A 21,139-nucleotide genomic window follows, 5' to 3' on the forward strand; every position below is an offset into this window, starting at 1 on the left:
TAATTAGCAATTCCATAACAGGGTTGCGCTAAGGGTTAAAAAAACTGAAAAGAGAACAATGGCAATGCACGTCCTGGAATTTGAACCTGCAGCTCCAGGTCATCAGCATCCACAATGAATTGTCCTTTGATCACAGGATTACGCACTGGAACTCTTCTCTCAGACTGAACCTGACCAGGGGGAGAGATAGGAAGCCAGAGGAATAACTCTTCATAAATAACACACACAACATGTATAGTTATACCTAAATTGCTCTTTGGTGATGTTCTGCGTGTTTAGCGGTGTTTAGTGTTTAGCGTTTAGCACATGTCTGGGACACTGTAATTTATGCAAGGTTTTCCATTTCACCCAGAGGGCACTGGTCATGTGTGAAGGTTGCCTCTGTCTGTGTTTATGGATGATCTGCCATCTGAAGCTGAAGTTGTTGTATCAAATTTCACCAATGAGCCTCTATCCCAGGACAAAGCAGTTCTCTCATCAAAGTATAGCCATCACATTGGGTCTGCAGATTCCCTTGACAGTAAAAGAACTGCACTTGTCCTGTACTCTGTATTTCATCTTTGTCTCATTTTATATTATTATTATTATTATTATTATTATTATTATTATTATTATTTTCACACTTCTGCTCTTGCAGTAGACATCATTTGGCTCATGGTCCAGCCATGTGTTGAATCAGGAGAATTTCACATTCTGTGAGAGTTTCATGCAAACTCCCAAGCCGATTTGAATATCGCAAGGAGGCAAAGGGAAAAGGAAAAGAAAAAGGAAAGAGAAAAAAATCATTACATGCTTTAGTGAGATTACAGCAAAGTGTGTTCCTCCCTGAAGGAAAATCCTTGGATAAGTTGTTAAAGGGACTACTTATGTTATTGCAAGGGAGACTCGTCATGCTCAGGTCCTTTTTGGATTTGTTCTCCCTGCCTCAGGTTTGGCCCACAGAGCTGCAACCGGTCAGGGTCATTGGTAATAACTAATACAATTGTCTGTCGAGGATGGGAAGGAAACGTGTCTGGCACAGCAAAGAGCCATCTCTCCAACTCTTTCCTTTCTTTAGTGCAATTTAATGCTCTGGCTTTTTAGAATTGTTTTGTTTTTTTTTTTTTAGAGCCAGGATGCTGCATCTCCCATAATTACCTATTTTGTGCTCAGGAGGAAATAGCAGGTGTCCTTGAAGATGTTCTTTTCAATGTTACATCATGAACTGTTTGATTTTAGAAGTCCACAGTCAGGTTATAAATATGTTCATTTCAAGCAAAAGGAAATTATAAACTCCAGTCTCTGAACTGAAAATGCTTGGCAGGTACTAAAGTGATCATTGTAACAACATTTTTGGCTTAGTGATGAAAAAATCATATTCAGTACACTGTGTGGAGCACAGACTGTACCGTGAATGTACATGCATGTGTGCCTGGCAGGCTATTTTCTTAGCAGGCACACTTAGTGAGGGCAGCTCTCTTGGTTTACAGGTTCAAATATTGTGGATTTACACAGCTGGATTTTTGCTGAAGCACAGCAGGGGGAGTGCTTAAGTGCTCCAGGGCACAGCAATAGCATCCCACCTGGGACCTGAATCTGTGGCCGTCTATCTACTGCCTGATCACACTGTAAATCCAAGCAGAAGAGATTAAGCCAAACTTTTATTAGCGCTAATCAAAGCAAGACCTTTGAAAACATTGTTCTTATAGGGCAATGCAGCGTGTGGCTTGTGGGTTGGTTTTGGGTTATTCTTTATAAGTGCAGTGAAATGTGGCTCCGGTGAGAGCTGTGACAGTGAGTGCTGTGACACAGTTCAAGGGTTGTGGACATATCAGAGAAAACACCATCAGGCCATAATGATGGTAATCATCACCATCTGTGCTTTTGCATTGTGGTGCTTTGCATGTAATTGTAAATCACACAATACCTCTTGATTATGTCGCCTCTGTGACATGACGGGTGGATTTTGACAACAGAGGCAGTGAAAAAGAATATGAACAACAAAAAGATAAAAAAAAAAAAAAAATTCAACTCTCAGGCCACAAAATTTAATTTGAGTAAGATTAGTCATTCTTTCCACAGTGAAACAGACTTTTGTAACTATAATATGAGGACAGTAAAATATTAATCTCCACCATCTCTTTTGTTTAACAGATTGCAAGCCAAGGAAGGAATCTGAAAAGCAACCATTACATACTGGCAAACCTGGTAAGGAAAAGGATCTCTTCTGTGAAATCGCTGGTCGGAGAATCTGAACAGATGTGTTCTGATGTGCTCCAAGGCCCTGAGACACATGTCAGTGAAACTCTTAACACTGAGAAAACACTCTTGCGGTCGGGGAGTATACAACCAATAACAGCTAATATGAGGTCCGAGCAGAATCTCACTTTCAAACCAAGATGTGCCAATCAGCATTTTGATCAAAGAAGGAAATTGGCAAGCAGACTGCTTTCTTTAGGAGCAGGGACATAGAGCTCATATCAAAAGTGGGAGGGGACACATGCTGTTGAGCATACATGCAGGTCTTTTTACAAATGGCTTGTAAGTGATTAACTTATACGTTTACCCATCATTCCTTGCACTCAGTCAGGCTGTATTACAAATGACAGATGAAATGAGGGTATGCTGCTGGCATTTTCCCTCGCTGCCCTTGGCATCTGTTCATGCTCTATGGTGAGGATTTTTGGTTTAATTATAATATCAGTGCTACTACTGCATTCCTAAGGAAATGCCTGAATACCCTTCAGGGGGCCCCTGTTGCAGAAAAAAAACTGAAGTTTCAGAGCCTGTGGAACACTTGTATGTTCCATTATACAGTGTTCTTGGGAGGAGACTCAGACTACAATGACAGGAGTCAGCAAGGTGCCATTGATGTTGCATCACTGGAAGCTCTTTGGTGTACCAGCATGGTGAATGAACCTATGGAACAAAAAGCACTTCCATAGAAATACAACTATTGTACATCTATTGTACTGAAACCCAGGGTCAGCGCTCAACATTGAATAATATTCCATTTTCATTCATAAAAATCAGTGTATACACCATTATATTGAAAGAAAGATGGAATGCAGATTTGCATAAAGAGGAAAAATCAGACCTGACAATATGCCGACTCCTGAAGAACTGGCTTTATTCTAGAAAAACAGTTTTTCTATCATGCAAATTCCAATCTGTTGTGGAGATTAATTTTTTTACGGTTTATGAGTTTGAATGCAAACACGCATCTGAAAAAGCTAAACTGCGCGCTGTTTCAGCAATGCCTGCTCGTCAGTCATGTGGAGCCCTGTGCTGTGGTGCAGCGCGACTGGGTTCCACCTGAGCACTTTTGTGGTGGCTGGTTTCTGTTGCCATGCATGGAGCCCCGTTAACCGCGCTTCCGTTTGCTTAACCAAGAGGAGCGGACACCTGCGCTAACAGGTACCTTGGGGAGAGGAGACTAGGCAAAGGGAGAGAGAGAAAGAGATCGATAGATAGAGAGAGAGAGAGAGAGAGAGATAGAGAGAGAGATAGGGAGAGAGACAGAGAGGGAGACGGAGAGGGAAAGACAGAGAAAGAAAGACAGAAAGAGAGGCAGAGTGGTGACATGAATAGCTGCCGCAGTGCCAGAGCGTTACATATAAAACTTGGCTCTGCTGCCATGCTCTAACGCTGTGGCAATGGACACATGGCTACCATGTAAACTACTGCCCAGACCCCCCCCCCACAAGAGGAAGGAAGAGTGAGCCAAACCTCTGTCAGCAGGAAGGGGGAAAAAAACCCAGCTCCTGTAGGTTTATATAAATCTGCAGCGAATCAGGTTTTTGATTGCTTCACAAAGCATGAACCTCAGTGTGTGAAACGCTTACATTCCCGCTCCTGGCAGGTTTGCTGCATGGATCAGCCTTGCGCTGCGATGGACAGTGATCTGCGCAGGTGTGAGTGACAGTGTATGTGTCTGCTGCCTCCCATTTGTGGAGGGAGAGCCAGTCGTGACTATGTACTGCAGATGCACAGAAGCTCAAGCCACTGTCCCCTTTACCTGTAAGAAGGATGGGCGTGGTTCTTCAGTCACCATTAGTCTGGATAGGAGTATCTGCCAAGTGACTGAGTATAAATGTAAAGGGATGCCTCAGAGAGAGAATCCAGTCAGGGAATGGGCTGGTTGAACTGACTGTCTCTGCTGCTCGAACACATGTTGGCACAAAAACTGAACTTTGATCATTATATGTAAAGTGAGCATATGTAGTACTGCAGATGATGGAAGTTTTAAGTGGCTGAGTATTCGGAAAAAGGATTTTCCAGCAATCAGGAAAATCAATGGTCTCATTATTTCATTGTCTTTGCAATTGTGTGGAGCGCTAGCATTTTCTGTGTGATGCACAGTTTAGATTACGGGCTGCATGTGGAGCAAATTAATTTGAATTTCTGCTACTGCAGGGCATCACAATTTCGAGAGCTTCTCCTTTGTGTGTGCGTGTGTGTGTGTGTGTGTGTGTGTGTGTGTGTGTGTGTGTGTGTGTGTGTGTGTGCATGTGTGTGTGTGTGCGTGTGCGTGTGTGTATGTGTGTGTGTCTGTGTGTCTGTGCATGCACACAGACCTGTGTGTGTTGCCATGTGCATGTGTGTACATTTGTGAGTGTGTCTGTGTGTGCATGTGTGTGCATTTGTGTTTGTGCGTGCCCGTGTGCATGAGTGTGTGCTTGCGTATGTGTGTGTGTGTGTGTATGTGATTGTTGCCACTTTCTCTTCCTCCTCCTATGTTCTGCTGTCTTTACTGTTTGTCTGTGTGATGAAAGAAAGAGCAATGACAGAGCAGCAGCTAACTGGCAGCTAATAGAACATTTAATACACTGAGGAGAACTTTGCTTTCCTCCCACTGTCTTTCCTTCAACCTATTTCTCTCTAACCCAAACAGACCCAAACACACAGTCCTGCAGAGACACACACACACAACACCACACATTGCAATTCATGTTAACATAGTCCTGCCGATACAGACAAACACACACACACACACACATACACACCCACACACACACACACACATACACACACACACACACGCACACACACACACATACACACCCACACACACACACACACACAGACACACACACACACACACACATCAGCTGTTTCCTGAGATAGTGGGCCAGAAGAAAGGAAGGACATTGCCATTGCTCCAGAGTTGCTTCACCCAAACTGTATGAATCAAATATCCATCCGTATGAATAATTAATAAATCACAAAATGTCAGCTGCTGTATGCAAATCATATTCAATAGCACCATCTGCTAAATTGCTAAATAATAATAATAATAATAATAATAATAATAATAATCAGAGCTGCTTACATCAGTAGAATGATATTGGCACAGAATAGATGAGCACTGTGTAATGCTAGGCTGCATTACCCAGCACATTATATGCTAACACTGTAGTTCTGTGGCATTTGCTGAATATGGGTGGGTGCAAGGGACAGGCATCTATTGTAAGGGATGACATTAAAATAATTTTTTGCTTTAACTGATAATATTTATGTATATGTTTGCTTGTCTATATCATTTCTTTCTGTTCTTTCTTTATTTACTCACTCAACCAGGGATTCACTGTTGTCTCTTCAAACCCAGAATTGTGTTGTTCTACCACCCGCTAATGTGATTCTCCATAGCCCCAACCCCACATCCGTGCACATCCAAAACACCCCAGCAAGCAAACACCAAATACAGTCTGGTTCATTTTGAAGCAGCACATTTCCTGTTTTCATTTTCCTGTTGAAGAGACGCTCTAAAACATTTATTAATCCATAACTTTTTTTTTCAAATCCATAAAGTGAAGTTCCCCTAATTGATTCTGTCTGAAATGCTTTTTTTTCAACTCAGTCCTGCTTTTATCTTAGGTCCAGACGTTTTGTGCTGGAATTGCAATTATTCTTTGCTCTCACACTGAAATGGCCACTTTCGTACTTTGGCCTTATCCTCAGTATTCTTTCTAAATTACTTGAATAGGAGCCATACAGCTGCCACAGCAATTCAGTCCTTTTTTGTGTTGTAAGTGCATAATCCCTGGGATTCAATCAACAGTCACCTCTGCACTCAACTAACAATTATGTATAAGTGTTCCCTTTATCCTTTGTAAAGACATTTAGGGAGGTTTAGGGGTGATTAGGAAAAACAAAACTGTTTGTATTGAAAAGCATATGCACTTATTGGCAGATCAAAATTGAGAAGAAGCTTTGTTTTAATCCGGGGCTTAGTCTTTGTAGACTAGTCTTTGTAGACGTCGTAGACTTTTAGAAGAAGGTTTTGTCTTTTCTTATGCTTTAGGAACTCCTTGGCTTCTGTCTGGCCTGTTAGTCGTTGAGTTTGTCCCTGTACAGTTAGGCACTTTTCACTGTATGTGAGACATTTCAAGTTTTAAGTCTCGACAAAGCTTGCCGTCTAGTTGGTTGCAATGTGTATTTCATTTGCATCCCTGAAGCTTCATTCTTATTCTTGTGGGCTATCAATTCGACCTCAAATCGACCTTCCCATTCCCACTAATTAACTGAAGATGACTCCCTGAACCCTGCTGGATCCTGACCCTGTTCATCTGTCTATAACCCCAAAATATTGTCTTTTGTTTACCAATATACTACCCGACGTTTATCCTTCCTTCTATGCTTCCACTATAATACCTGACGTTATGGTTGGACCATTTATATAAAATCCAGAGAAAAACAAATAAAATCAAACAGTAAAGATAAATCAAATGCTAAATCAAAGAGTTTATTTGATTGATTGATTGATTGATTGATTGGATAATGGATTGGTTGGTTGATTTACTGACATCCCTGTGTCCCTTAGGGGTTTCTGGACATTGACCTGATCGAGTTTCAGAAGGCCGGAGCCAACGTTACAGGCTTCCAGCTGATGAACTACTCGGATCCACTGGTCGGCAGGACAATACAGGAGTGGCTCGACTTTGACAGCAAAGACCTCAAGGCTCCCAAGAAGAGGCTGAAGGTACCAAGAAATCATATATCTCAAGGAGGGAATCCAGACCAATAAGCATCATCCTAATATGAACAGAAAATAAAAAGAGAACAAGAGGATGAGAGAAATAGAAAAGCCTGACATTTTTATGAAAAAAAAAGTTCAAAACCAACCTGCATAATAATAACAATAATAACTCAAAATTTAATTTAAAATGTAATAATGAAATATTTCAAAAGGTAAAGGCCATTTTTACTGGCATTAAAAAGTATTTCCCTATTCCCAATTTCCTGTTTTATTGTGCATGTTTCTCTCGCCAACCTGCATATAGTGACTCAAAATTTACTTTAAAATATATAATTTCATAATAAAATATTTGAAAAGGTAAAGGCCATTTTTGCTGATGTACAGTGGCATGAAAAAGTACTTTTCCCCTTCCTGTTTTATTGCATGTTTCTCTCACTGACTGGTTTCATATCATCAAATACAATTTAATATTAGACAAGGGAAACCTGAGCAAATACAAAACATAGTTTTAAAATCATTATCTCATTCATTTAATAGAGAAAGTCACCAATTACCCGTATTGCCCCTGAGAAAAGGTAATTGCCTCTTAGTTTTATAACAAAGAAATCAACAAACTTGTAGTGGATAATGAGATATTCAGGTGACTGAACACAGCCAGGCTTGATTGCAACCAGCCCTGTTGAGTTTAAATGGCATATATATTGAACTGTACCATCAGAGGAAGTAGTCGCCACAAAGCTTCTACAGGCACCCACTGCCACAATCACAGGAAATTCCAGAACAGCTGAGAAAAAAAAAAAAAGTTGTTGAGATACATTGGTATGGAAAGGGTTACAAAGCCATTTCTAAGGTCCTTGAGCGGCACCTCATCCAGGCAGTCTCAAAAGATCCCAGAAAAACTTCCAAAGAACTGCTGACCTCTCTAACATCAGCTACGGTCAGTGTTCAGGACTCAACAATAAGAAAGAGACTGTGCAAAAATGAGCTTCATGGAAGAGCAGCGAGGTGGAAACCACTGCTCACCAAGAAAAACATCAAAGCTCTCACATTTGCTAAGAAGCACTTGCATGATCCCCAGTAATTTTGGGATAGTCTATGGACAGATGAGTCAAAGATGGACCTTTTGGGAGGGTGCAAGTCTGTCTAGCATAAAGTGAGTACAGCATTCCACTGTAAGAACGTCATACCTACAGTGAAACATGGTGGTTGCTGTGTGGTGGTACGGGGATGTTTTGATGCAGCGGGACCTGGACGACTTGTGTCATTGAAGGAAGCATGAATTCTATGTACCAGACAATTCTTAGGGAGAATGTCCTGTCATCTAATTAGGTGATGCAACAGAACGATGATCTAAAACACAGAAGAAAATCTGAATGGCTAAAAAGAAGCTAAATTAAAGTTTTGGAGTTTCCTAGTCAAAGTTCTGTCTTAAATCCAATAGAGATGATGTGGCAGGACCTCAAAAGAGCAGTTGATGCTTGAATACCTACCAATCTGTCAGAGTTAAAGCCGTTCTGCAAAGAAGAGTGGGCCAATATTCCTCCACAGAGATGTGAAATGTTCATATAAAATTATGGAAGTGTTTAGTTTTAGGGCAGTTATTGCCCCTAAGGGTGATCCAACCAGATATTATGTTTAAGAGGGCATTTACTTTTTCACAGGGGCAATATGGGGGCTGACGGTTGTTTGCTGTCTGAGGTAGTTGAAACAACTCCTTAATTCGTATGAATGCGCTCGTCGCAGGAAGAACTTCCACAGGACTCCATGTAAAAGAGATAAAATAAAGGTGTTTATTCCAAGCTATACACGTAACAGAATATGTTGAAACAAAACTTCTCTAACAGGAGAAGGCTAAAGCTAAGTTGTTCCTAATACGACACGCGACTATGGTAAGAAAACTGTGTTGCTCTGTAGCCGAAAAACCCCCAACTCCCTCCTTAAATCCAGAATGAATGAATGTGTAAGTGCGAAGCCAACCTGTCTTAAAGTTACAGTATTCAAAAAATGTTACAAGCATAAATCCAAGTGTAAAGAAAGGCATCCTAAGCCTATCAATTGTACATTAACGATACAGCTTTTACCTGTGTCGTCTATATGAATATTATGTATTAACAATAACTAATACGCTCTATACTGTTTATGATAATGTTACTGTTCCCTGTAAACTTTATACTTAATATAAACAACAACACTTAGCTATACAATTATCACACACATGTCTAAAGTGCTTTGGCTCCCACAGGTGATATGGGTGTACATTAACTATTTTCACTGAAGGGGGAAAATAAACATTGAAATATTGTGCTTTGTGTTTACTCAGGTTCCTTTTGTGTAGTATTACATTTTGTTTGAAAATCTGAAACCATTCAGTGCTCCAAATAGGCAATAATAGGGAATATCAAGAAGGGGGAAAATACTTTTTTTTCACACCGCTGTACTTATACCGTGGGGTTCTATATATACTGTAAAAACAGCAATGTAAGTGTTAAAGAACATTTTCTACAAGCATCAAGCTTTGAACATTTTTTTTTTTCCAGCTTACTCATCAAACCTTAACAATGTGAGTACACAGGATGTACACAGATGATAAAATTCAATTTGTACCTGATGATAAAACCCCAGAAGGCAAAACTCAAGAGCAATTTCATTAGTGATGGAAAAGGTTACTGAACCCCAAAATGGATGTACTGTCAATGACTCACATATTTTAAGCCAAACCTGCTGCAGAGAGCAGAATCTTTCAATTGGTTTGTGTGTGTCAGTGATTGACAGCTCCGCCCATCATGGGGTCCATGAATCCCTGCCCTCCCATCGCTAATTCATTTCTTTCATAAAGGCAATGACGGCTGCTTCGTTACCATGGGAATACATTCACTCATGTCAGGCAACAGCGCAGACGGCTGTGGAGACCTCAGATTCCCTTTGAGCTTCTGTTGATTTTTCATTTCTTTCTTTCTTTCTTTCACTCTTTCTTTCACTCTCTTTTTCCTTCTTTCTCTATCACTCTTTGTTCCTTTCTGTCTTTCTTTCTTTCTGTATCACTCTTTGTGTCTTTATATCCTTTTTTATTTCTTTCCCTCTCTTTGTCTTTCTCTCTTTCCTTCTTTCTTTCTCTCACTCACTCTTTCTCTCTTTTGCTCTTTCTCTCTGGTTCTTTCTCTCTCTTGCTCACTCTGTCTTTCTCCCTCTTTCTTTCCTTCTTTCTTTCCCTCACTTCTTTCTTTCTTTCTTTCTTTGTTTCTTTCTTTCTTCCCTCTCTCAGTACACAGGGGCCCTCACATACGATGGGGTTAGCGTAATGGCTACTGCCTTTCAGAACCTCCGCAAGCAGAGGATCGATATTTCTCGTAGAGGGAACGCTGGCGACTGTCTGGCTAACCCCCCAGCACCGTGGGGTCAGGGAATCGACATCCAGAGAGCCCTGCAGCAGGTACGCAAAGCCGGGAAACCAGGTTTCCCTCTGCCTCACTGGGCATGTAGGCGGCACACCGAAGAGCCAGAACAGAACCGTGTGAATGCATCGCGCTCCATTTTTAATGGAGCATTTGTGTCCTCACTAGAACCTCTACGAGGCTACCAGGGCCTGATGTTTGGTAAAAGAAATAACATGAAAGAAATAAGTAATGATAAAACAGAGGTGAATCAGGAAAATCTGCTTTTTAAGGCAAGGATAAAAAAGGGCAAATGCAGTTTACACGAACTGACTTCCAGCGTGTTGTGACTTGGTGCTGCAAGAGAGCATTCTCTCAACAGGAGCTGCGGGAAACAATGGCGTTTGTGCCTTTCACAATAAAACTGTCAGCTGCAGAGATGAGTACATTTTTCCAGCAGTAATGAAAAGGAAAGGATTTCATGTAAACATGAAGCAAGTCATCTCCTTGATATATAGTCGGTTTTTTTGTTCTGTTGTTTTAAATGACATTCCACTATGCCTTGCAATGCGTGAGTTTGCCCATCTGTCAGAAATTCTGCTCGGATAATTAACTCATTTAGCTGTGTCAAGCTGTGGCAGTGCAGCCATGAAAAGATGGGATAAAGATGGAGGATATTCTCAACATGTTTATTCAGAACTACTTTGTGGAGGAAAAAAAAAAGAACAACAGACGAGCACTACTGAGGAGATGGCTGTTGTCACGCCTCTGCAGTTGGAGTTTGGAATACACTCTGTTCTGAAAGAATGTAACAATGTAACAGCACACTAGTGCATTTGAGGTGCTGGGTCGTGTTCTGTGGAATTGAACTGTGCTTGCTGATCTCGTCTAACTGCCTAAAATAACTATATGTGTACCAACACTGAAAGTGTTATGTACGCAGTCTGAAGTGCAAGGCTCTGAAGCCATTATCCAAATAAAAAATTAAAATGGAGGCAGCTGAAATTAACATAAACATTTACATGCTTAAAGAATTTATGTCATGAAAAAAGAGATACCAAAAAGTAATAAAAAACACAAATCTGTAGCAGTATTCACGTTCCAAAAATTGAGCATAGCAGTTTTTATTACTCTATTTGGCATGCACCCATACACGTCTTGATTTGCAGACTGAGGATTTTGAGCTCTGCTGGGAATGTGGATTATACAGCCCTGTTGAGTCAGGTTCCAGCTCTGAATGTTGACCATCGCCAGCCTGTGGATTGTCTCACAGGTTCAGCTGGAGGGTATGACCGGACACATCCAGTTCGACGAGAAGGGAAGACGGACCAACTACACTGTCACTGTGATGGAACTGGGACCAAAGGGCCCCAAGAAGGTGACCTGTCTCTTCTTTATTGCCATATAAATGTCAATCAATTAGTGAATAGGTCAATTTATATTTGATAAGCTGCATTTCACAAATATGACTAAAGTGGGAGGGCTTTTTAATCAGTTACATTTATGAATAAATTGAATTGTTGGTTGTTTCATTTTCATCCATTACCTTGTACTTAAAAACTGTTAAAGAGTGATTTATAAATGTTTAATTGCGACGTACACATAGAGCATGTCATAAAAGCAGTGAGAATAAGGGGACAGGTATTTAATAAGGAGAAACTCATCAGTGGCAAAGCATGCAGCTGTTGAACAGTGCTGGGATAAGCCCACAGGCAATAGAATATAGGCAGATGCATAGCATTTTAAATGGTCATCAGGAGAAACTGTTAAAGGAACTTCAGGAATCATGTAAGTAACCGTAAAAGCTATATCTTCTGATATTGCAGTAGCATACTGTATATCTTTAGTATAAGCCTAATTTAATTGTGCTTTCTTTATTGCAATGTAGAACACTTTTTAAAAATAATGATTAGAAGTTCATTGGCCTGCCATGCTGAGGTTGACCCTTCTGATTTCAGGCGGGCTACTGGAACGAACAGGAGAAATTTGTCAGCACATCGACCTACGCTCAGGGCAGCAATGAGACCTTTGGGCTGCAGAACAGGACTTACATCGTCACCACCATCTTGGTAAGATTCGGTTACCCAATGGCACATGTGGCATCACGCGGATCACTCACAACAAGTTTCAGTGATGCTGCTTTGAACACTGCTGGAAATGTTTGTGTTCAAGGGGAAATCCTCACATCCATCAAGTAAACAAATGAAAATCCAGCAGGAGAGATATGTCTGTCAGAATAACTAGAACGTACTTCCTCCTTAATGAAGAAAGAGAGGTTTGACTTGCAGTATTGCTATGCCTGTAACTTTCCTTCTCCCCATAGCTTTGTCTCTTTCAGTGGAATGATTTCTGTGTAGGAGGAGTGGTAAAGCCCTAAAAACAGCCTGTCATAAATGAAAGCATGTTTGTCATGACAATACTGTTCCCTGCTCCAGCACGTGGGGCTGTGGGATTAATTCATCTTTGATGCCTTTCCAAAAAAGATGAATCCCCCCTCCCCTCTGCTTCCTGGTATTGAAATCCTCCTGTTGCCTGCAATGCTTTTTCATTTTATTCTCTGCTTTGTGAAAGCCTTCACATCAGCTGTTTCCTTCACACACACACACACACACACACACACACACACACACACACACACACCACGCTCACACACACTCACTCTCTCATACACACACGCACACATGTACGCACGCAAGCACACACTCACGCACACATAAGGAGTGTTATTCATCACTTTTCTCTGGTCCAGGCCCTTTGTAAAGGCTCTGCAAGTCAACAGGGCTGTGGTGCCCAGAAACGTGGGTGGTTTCTGAGATTGGTCTCTGAACTGATCGGCCAGCATTGGAGGCAGGAGCATGCGGTCTGTGAGGCTGTACAGTAATGCACAATAATGACACATAGATAAAAATAAACTTAAAGCCAGCAATGCTCAAAAAAGGGAGATGGTCACGCCTGACAGCAAAAATCCTTATGTTCATCATTCTGGACTATTTTTCTATTGCAACAGAAGTGAGAGTTTCTCTCTTCATCATTTGTGAAACTGCATTCTCATGTTAAATAAATTATGGCCTTTAAGGAACTACTTCATAGTGGCATGCAAGTTTTTCTTGTCCGTGGCAGGAAGATTGAAGATTCCTCAACCCCTATTGCCACTGCACACAGATACCCTGGGAATGAGCCATAAATCCAATGGACAAACACAGTCAGGATGACTGTGCCTTTGCAGAGTCAGAATGTGACTGAGAATGACTGTTCAACTGAAGTAGCATTGCCAAAACTGAGTGCAGATGCTAGCAGTACTGTCTCGTAAGCACCATGTTAGGAGAGATTATCCTATTAACAATTATTTCATGGCATGTTCCAAAGACCCAGGCAGGGATTGGTTCAGCAGGTGTTAACTGAAAGTGACAATGATCACAACGCCACACATGTGTGTTACTGCACAGTGACTCATTGATGTGTTTCCACTACAATACTTAAAAGTACTTCCATGTTGGGAGCCTCTGGCATTGCATGCTGTCATAGAAGTGTGCACAGGAATTCCTCAAGTACTGCATTACATTTGAACAAGCTTTGGACTTCATTCCCCATCAGCCCTTGTGAACCTTGGCTAAATGCCTTTCAGCTCTCTAGCACAATTACAAAACAACTCAACACCAACACTAGCTAACCAACACTATGGTTCTTTGCTTGTGTTGTACTCTGCCTCACTTGTAAGGCTCTTTGGATAAAAGCATCTGCCAAATGAATAAATGTAATTATACAAATACATATATGTATATGTATACGTACACCCATGTATGTGTAAATGTGTATGTATATGTATACGTTTACATATACATACACATGTGTAATCTTCTCCGCCTTTTCATGCACCAAATGTGAAAAGTGTAGCGAAAAAGAGTGTTTTGGCAGTGCTTCTTATACAACTTCTTTGGCTCCAGCATTGAAATAACCAGATTTCACTGTTGACCAAATATTTGCTGATTTGCAATATTCATGTGCTTCAGCAACCAGGGAATTAAACAAAAAAGAACAGGCCCCAAAGAAAAACAGGACCAGCTGGTACTGTTGCATGAAGCAAACTTGGTACAAACATTGGCAAACTTATGTATTTTTGCATAAATCTGTGCACTTGCTTAATATATTTCATATAGAAAAAGTCTATTTTATGTGTAATTAGGGGCTTAGGACACAGTGTTTGTGTCCACCAGAGTCATTCCAATGAGGTTACAAGCTGAACAAGATATTGCACGTTTCATATCACAGATGACAGAACTGAACTGGCTTCAGTACCATCACTGGAATTTGTTACAGGTAACACTCACCTGTTGTACTCTTCTACTTATCTCTCTCTTTCTCTCGCTTTCTCCTGCTCTCTCTCTCCCTCCCTCTCTCTCTCTCTCTCTCTCTCTCTCTCTCTCTCTCTCCCCCCCCCCCCCCTCTCTCTCTCTCTCTCTCTCTCTGTCTCACGTTCTGTCTGTCTCTCTCTTTATCTCTGTATCACTCAGGAATCTCCGTATGTGATGCTGAAGAAGAACCACGATCAGTTTGTTGGGAATGACAAATATGAAGGCTACTGTGTGGAGCTGGCCGCAGAGATCGCCAAACACGTGGGGTACACCTACAAGCTGGAGATCGTGGGTGATGGGAAGTACGGGGCCCGGGACCCCGACACCAAGATGTGGAACGGGATGGTGGGGGAGCTGGTCTATGGAGTAAGTCTTGTAGCTGTAAACAAGTAATGCCTCTATTGTTAAGCTTTTGTTCATGTTATTTTTATTTTTTCTCCTTTTCCAGAGAAAAGGATACATTTTCAAGGAACTCCTTATATGGCCGGTGGGTGGGGCAAACAGACTCTGATTTACCAGTCGTCAACAATCACACTGTGGGACCTTCCATACCTGCTGCCACAATGCATACACATGCCACACGTGCACTCATGCTCACAATAGCTGCGTTTATTTGCCAGAGGGCAATGCTTTCTGAAAGTGTTACACCCTTTTTGACAAAAATCAATCGTGAAGGGAAAAACAATGTGTTGGCACAGTGGGTCACAGCGCCAGTGCTGGTGAGTGACAATGTGTCCATGCCTTAAAGCATAACAAAAGGTTACGCTCCTGAGTTGACACGTTCAGGGCACATTATGACCATCCAACATGCTTAACACAGCAAGTCTGCCTTCTCCACTGCAACCACAGTATCCACCCTCTACAAGAGCTATCAGTGGAAAAAAGCCTGTCAGGGCAAAGTCAATAAAGGGGAGGAAATTGGCCTAATATGAGAGACCATCAACTGCGATGTGACATTCTGTATTTCTCAGCTGTCCGTGTTGATATTACTTTCATTTTAGTGTTATTTCTCACAACACCCCCTTTGGCTGTCATGAAATTCAAATGAAAGAATTGAAAAAAAAAAGATGAAAAATCAAGGAAGTGTACAGGGTGTTTTGTATTCTCGCATTGTTTCTGACAGAGGCTCTGGCCGGAGTCTGCCATAATCAAGATTCCCTCCATTTTATCCATTATTTCCTGGATGTTATTTTAATATTACTGGAAAGCATTATATTATGTTACATTATTCAATTTGAAATGCATGAGTAGGTTTATGTAAGTTGGCATCCCCTTGTGAGACAAGTGCCCGTTCATTTCTCGAGGGGGAAGAGATTGTATTTATTCTGGCACGTAATATTCATCCTTCAATGTCTACATGTTCACGTCCAGTGGGCTTCAAAGGAAGCGTCTTTGAAGGATTCCTTAGGTAATACTGCCTTGACAGGGTTCTAGGTTTGTAAAAGTAAAGCTCTATTTCACAAACTGTGCCTGATGTTTTTTTTTTTTTTGTTTGCTTTTTGGTGGTTACAAGTAATAATAATGTAAACCTTGCACGCTGTTCTCAGGGAGAATAAATCAGTGCGATATTGCCTTCAGTGTTTCCTCTTCAAAATCTCACTGCCATAAAAATAAAACACAACAAATGGAATGCAGCCATTTCACGGTACTTCAGAGGGTAGTAAAAACATATTTCTGGATGAAGAATTATTTGTCGCAAGGGTAAGAGTATTTTAGTCATGTCAAGAAGATCCGTGTTATTGCAGAGCTGTACATTTTAACATGATTTGCGAGGGCTTCTTCCCATTCCGAAAAAAAACTGCATCCATTTTGTGAGCAATTTATTATTTTACAGAGGGTACTTGATATGCACATTGTTCATATGAGTCAAACACTGAAAGTCTTACCGTTGAGCAAAATTTGACAGCTTCTTTGAATCATTGAGTTTGTGGCAGAGAGTAAAAAAGACGTTTATCCCGGGTGTCAGTCAAATCCTCCAAGTCATCTTAAGGGAGAATAATATTCAGTAGAGGAAAAAAAGGCCTAGTGCCTAGAAGCACCATATTACATTTAAGTAACCCCTGGATTCACTTAACACAGCCAACCTATATTCTGGGGAAAAAACATTTTTGTTCTAATACTGTTCCTTATGAATGAAATGAAAATGAGAATGAGTTTTATGATTTTTTTCTCTTTTTAATTGAATAGTGATATCCTTTAAGAGAACTTGGCAGTTTTTATTTAATCCAGGAGCAAGCATTCTTGACATGGTTACATTATTTTTTGAACAGATACAATACATTGAGCCTGTGACTTTCTCAGCCACTGCCCTGTGATCATTCATACTCAGTGTCATGTGACCTGACCCTCCCCCCTCCCTGCTTGCAGAAGGCGGATGTTGCCGTGGCTCCCCTGACCATCACCCTGGTGAGAGAGGAGGTCATCGACTTCTCCAAGCCCTTCATGAGCCTGGGCATCTCCATCATGATCAAGAAGCCCATGAAGTCCAAGCCCGGTGTCTTCTCCTTCCTGGACCCGCTGGCCTACGAGATCTGGATGTGCATCGTCTTCGCCTACATTGGCGTGAGCGTGGTGCTGTTCCTGGTCAGCCGCTTCAGCCCATACGAGTGGCAGGGGGAGGACCTGGAGGAAGGACAGGACCAGCAGCAGAACCCGTCACAGGCCCAGCAGAACCAGAACCAGAACGAGCAGCAGCAGCAGAATCAGCAGTCCTCCAGCCAGCTGAGCCAGTCCGGGTCCCAGCAGAACCAGAACCAGCAGCAGCAGCAGCAGACCCTGGAGCACACCAACGAGTTTGGGATATTTAACAGCCTCTGGTTCTCCCTCGGGGCTTTCATGCAGCAAGGCTGTGACATCTCCCCCAGGTAGGCCAGCTACAATGCCAGCGTCATCACCATCATCGACATCATCACAGCACAAGCTCACGTCCAACACAGCAGTGGCGCAGCAGTGTAACATAGTGGCAAGGTGTAGGGCTCGTAACTGAAAGGCTGCTGGTTTGATTCCCTGCTGGGGCACTGTTGCTTTACCCTTGGGCAAGGTGCTTAAACCAGAATAGCCACAGTAAATATCCAGCTATATAAATAGATACCACCTAAAAACTAAACTGAGTCACACTGGATAAGACCATCTGTAATGTAACACATCAAACAGACTCCGAAACAATGCATCGATACATATCCAGGACGTTGTCATACGTTTTTGATTTTTTGTTTATTATAATTTGTGGGTTGGATAGTTTTGTTGTGTCATGCACTGGAAGGGGATATATGCATAGATGTCCTATTCTGGCCTATCTTTATCAAGTATGTTGCATCTTGTAGCATGCTCATGCTTCTCAGGGTATCATTCTGGGTTATCTTTGGAAGTAATGAGCCATTATCACAAGATATAACTTTTTCATCTTGAGAATGAAAACCTCTCATCTGACTCCACCTGACACATTTAAATTGTGTGTACATGCCAGCTGTTGATGGACTTCTCCCGTGCAAGTGCTGTGAACCTAGAAAGAGTAGCCCTTTATTCCTCACGAGGCTGCTCACAGAACTGTAGGGCAGGTAGCTCCAATCAGATGGCAGGGATTCTGATCACTGCAGTAGTGTGTCTGTGATAGTGACCTTTGCAATGGCTGGGATGAAAGAAGAAGAGACAACCAGGGTCTTGTGAACCAACAAAAGCAATTCTGTATGGCATTTGAGGGCTCTGTTACTACGGCATACTGGGAATTGGTGGATGTGCTGAAAATTGGATCTCTTCTTGTTTGGAGCATTTTGATTATGGCTTTTGAAGGGCTGGCTAGGATCCATTAAACTGCTTAGTGGGAGTGGCTGCTCTATGAAATTTAGAGTGTGCTCCGCCCTGTCATTTCTTTCATGCTGAATATGGGTTAGAAGTTTCTATTATTTCTTTGATACAGTTCTTTACCTCAACGTACCTCTGTTCAAGTCATAAATGTCAACCGTTTTGTGTAATTGTCTCCATTAATTAGTGACCTTTTGAGTGAGAGACAGTGTTCCCATTCCACCCTGCTCCTGAGAACACTCCAGGCGGAGAGAGGCACGGAGGTGGATATCCTCCCCATTACTAATGAGCCTCTCTCTATTGTGAAGTCACAATGCTGCTTTCTATGGCAGAGCCAATCATGGCTCACGGCCACAGCTTTTGTGACCTTTGCACAGCCGACACAGCAGTGATGTCATTCAGACTTGGTCCTGCCCCTGGCTGAATTGACACAAGTCTTTTTTTTTCTTGACTTCATTACGTGTACGATGAAACAGGTCATCCTCTTGGTGAGTCCGGGAGCTCTCCTCTCTCCTGGGTTATAAACAATAAAAAAACAAAACAACAGCTATCCCCTCTGGAGCCCTGGTGCCTGTTCCTGCTGGCTTCTCATTTAGTTTCTGACATTTAGGTGAGACCTCTGTGTTCCGGTCCTCAGGGGAATCCGCAGACTCCAATTTGAACTGATCTTCACGGATGTGGCAGTGACAGATGTTTTTATTGGCGTCATAGATGGCCTGTGGAAGGTAGCATTCCAGCAGGCCTACATAATGCACAAGCCACAAAGTTTTAGCGCTATTTTTACTCTTGTTTTTCTAATTTCTCTACTATTACATGCAGTGGTTGGGAGGTCAAAGCCTGTAGGCGGGGCACAAATGCTTTAATATGCTTTATGTTGAGTAATATCCCCAAATCAAAATCTTGTTGAGTGTAGAACTTTGTGTCTTTCTGCCATTGACACCAAAAGCTAAGAGCTGATTTAAGATGTGATTTCCAATGGTAGCTGTGCATTGCAGCTTGGTGTGTCCACCTGGAATATACAGATCAAGTCTATTTTCAGGCCTTTGGATGAAGCAGCCCGGCTGCTCTGGAAGGACAGACCAGTCAATCAGGGGTAGAGCATGATCTCTGCTGTGATCTGTGGCCCTCCAAGAAAACCCCCCCAAAACAGCCAAACCCATTAGTTTGACAGAAACACACCAACAAAAAGAGATTCACTTCAACCCGTGCTTCACATTTTTGACCATGTAACTGTACCATTAATTTCTGTAGCTTCCCTGAAAATCTGTGCTTTTAGCAGGTTGTTCAGAACATCTTTCCCAGTTGTCAGGGTTATTTTTTCTGACATTTTATATGGCATAAAAAATGATAGCTTCACTGGAGTGTTCCTTTAACTCTGGATTAACATGGGGGTGTGGGTGGTCCATGTTAAAATCTTTGATCTCACATCCCAGATTTAACAGGCTGTTCTATTTTCTGTCTTCAGAGAGCAAGGGAAGACCCTTCTGTGGTCAGAATCATCTACATTTCATGGTCAAACAAGTCACTCAGGGACAAATCATAACCATCTCCCCAGTCTCCTCACTGCAGCATCGGCACAGAGGCAGATCAGTGCTACCCCCTCCTTATCCCCTGGGGGTGTGAAGGAGACACTGTAATGGGATTGCAATAGAGAAATAGTAATGGCATCATAATGGAGAAATTGTAATTTGGTCATAATAGAGAAAGTGTAATAAGGTCGTAATGGAGAACCTGTAATGGGTTCATAATGAAAAAACTGTAATGGGGTTGTTATGGAGAGACTATAATAGGTATATAATGGAGAAACTGTAGTGGGGTCATAATGGAGAGATTGTAATGGGGTTGTAATGGAGAGACTGTAACGGGGTTGTAATGAAGAAACTGTAATGGGGCTGTAATAGAGAAACTGCAATGGGGTCATAATAGAGAAATTGTCATGGGGCTGTAATGGAAAAATAGTACTGGTGTCATAGTAGAGATACTAGGCTGAGTAAGAGAGCCCTTCCTGTTTTTGTTCCTTCAGGTGATTTTTTTCTGGTATCAAATAATGCTTTTTAGTGTTTTATTTAAGCAGAAATTTAGGATATCAAGCTAAGCATTTCCTCTGGTATGTCTCTTTACAGCATTCAAAATCAGAACTCAGGTAAATTTGGTGTATTTTTTCCTGATGAGGACTATTCTCATACTGCTTTTTTAGTGTTACTGCAGTGCTATTACTCTGGGGGAAAAAAAAAAAAAACAATTTGCACAGTAATGCAGTTTTAATGTCATGTGATTTTAGTTGATTTTCATAATCAGCTTTTTCTTTTTTCTTGTTGTTTGTTTCTTAATTAGACACCAAAAGGTCACATCAACAAAATACCTTGCTCTCTGATTAATTGGCTGCAATTTTAATTATTTGTTATTCATATGCTGGCTATAAATTTACATTCCATTAGTTTCCATCAAAAGACTGAAGCGCAGCTGAACAAAAGGAATCAGTTACGACCCCTGGAAGACCCCTCCCTCGCCTAGGTCCTCCCCACCCCCAATCAGGAGTGAGGGAGATATCAATCAGAGACGGAACAGGAAATGAAGAGCATTCCGGACACGCTTTGCCACTGCTATTTACCCATTATAAATTCCTCTCTGCTTCGGTCTCTTCAAATGTCACAGAT

General features: G+C 41.6%; 1 protein-coding gene across 3 annotated transcripts in view; it reads left to right on the top strand.

Annotated features, from left to right (window-relative positions):
* The window catches only part of LOC118775761 (glutamate receptor 1-like), a 65,721-nt gene that overhangs the window by 21,397 nt on the left and 23,185 nt on the right, over positions 1-21,139 (top strand). For all 3 annotated transcript variants that reach the window (XM_036525838.1, XM_036525839.1, XM_036525840.1), the window contains exons 5-11: positions 2,134-2,187; positions 6,803-6,961; positions 10,221-10,388; positions 11,603-11,707; positions 12,288-12,398; positions 14,841-15,047; positions 17,049-17,545. In XM_036525838.1, the coding sequence (XP_036381731.1) occupies positions 2,134-2,187; positions 6,803-6,961; positions 10,221-10,388; positions 11,603-11,707; positions 12,288-12,398; positions 14,841-15,047; positions 17,049-17,545 (1,301 nt within the window). The remainder of the gene's footprint in view (positions 1-2,133; positions 2,188-6,802; positions 6,962-10,220; positions 10,389-11,602; positions 11,708-12,287; positions 12,399-14,840; positions 15,048-17,048; positions 17,546-21,139) is intronic.

The sequence above is a fragment of the Megalops cyprinoides genome, chromosome 3 (genome assembly GCF_013368585.1).
Source record: "Megalops cyprinoides isolate fMegCyp1 chromosome 3, fMegCyp1.pri, whole genome shotgun sequence".
Classification (NCBI taxonomy): domain Eukaryota; kingdom Metazoa; phylum Chordata; class Actinopteri; order Elopiformes; family Megalopidae; genus Megalops; species Megalops cyprinoides.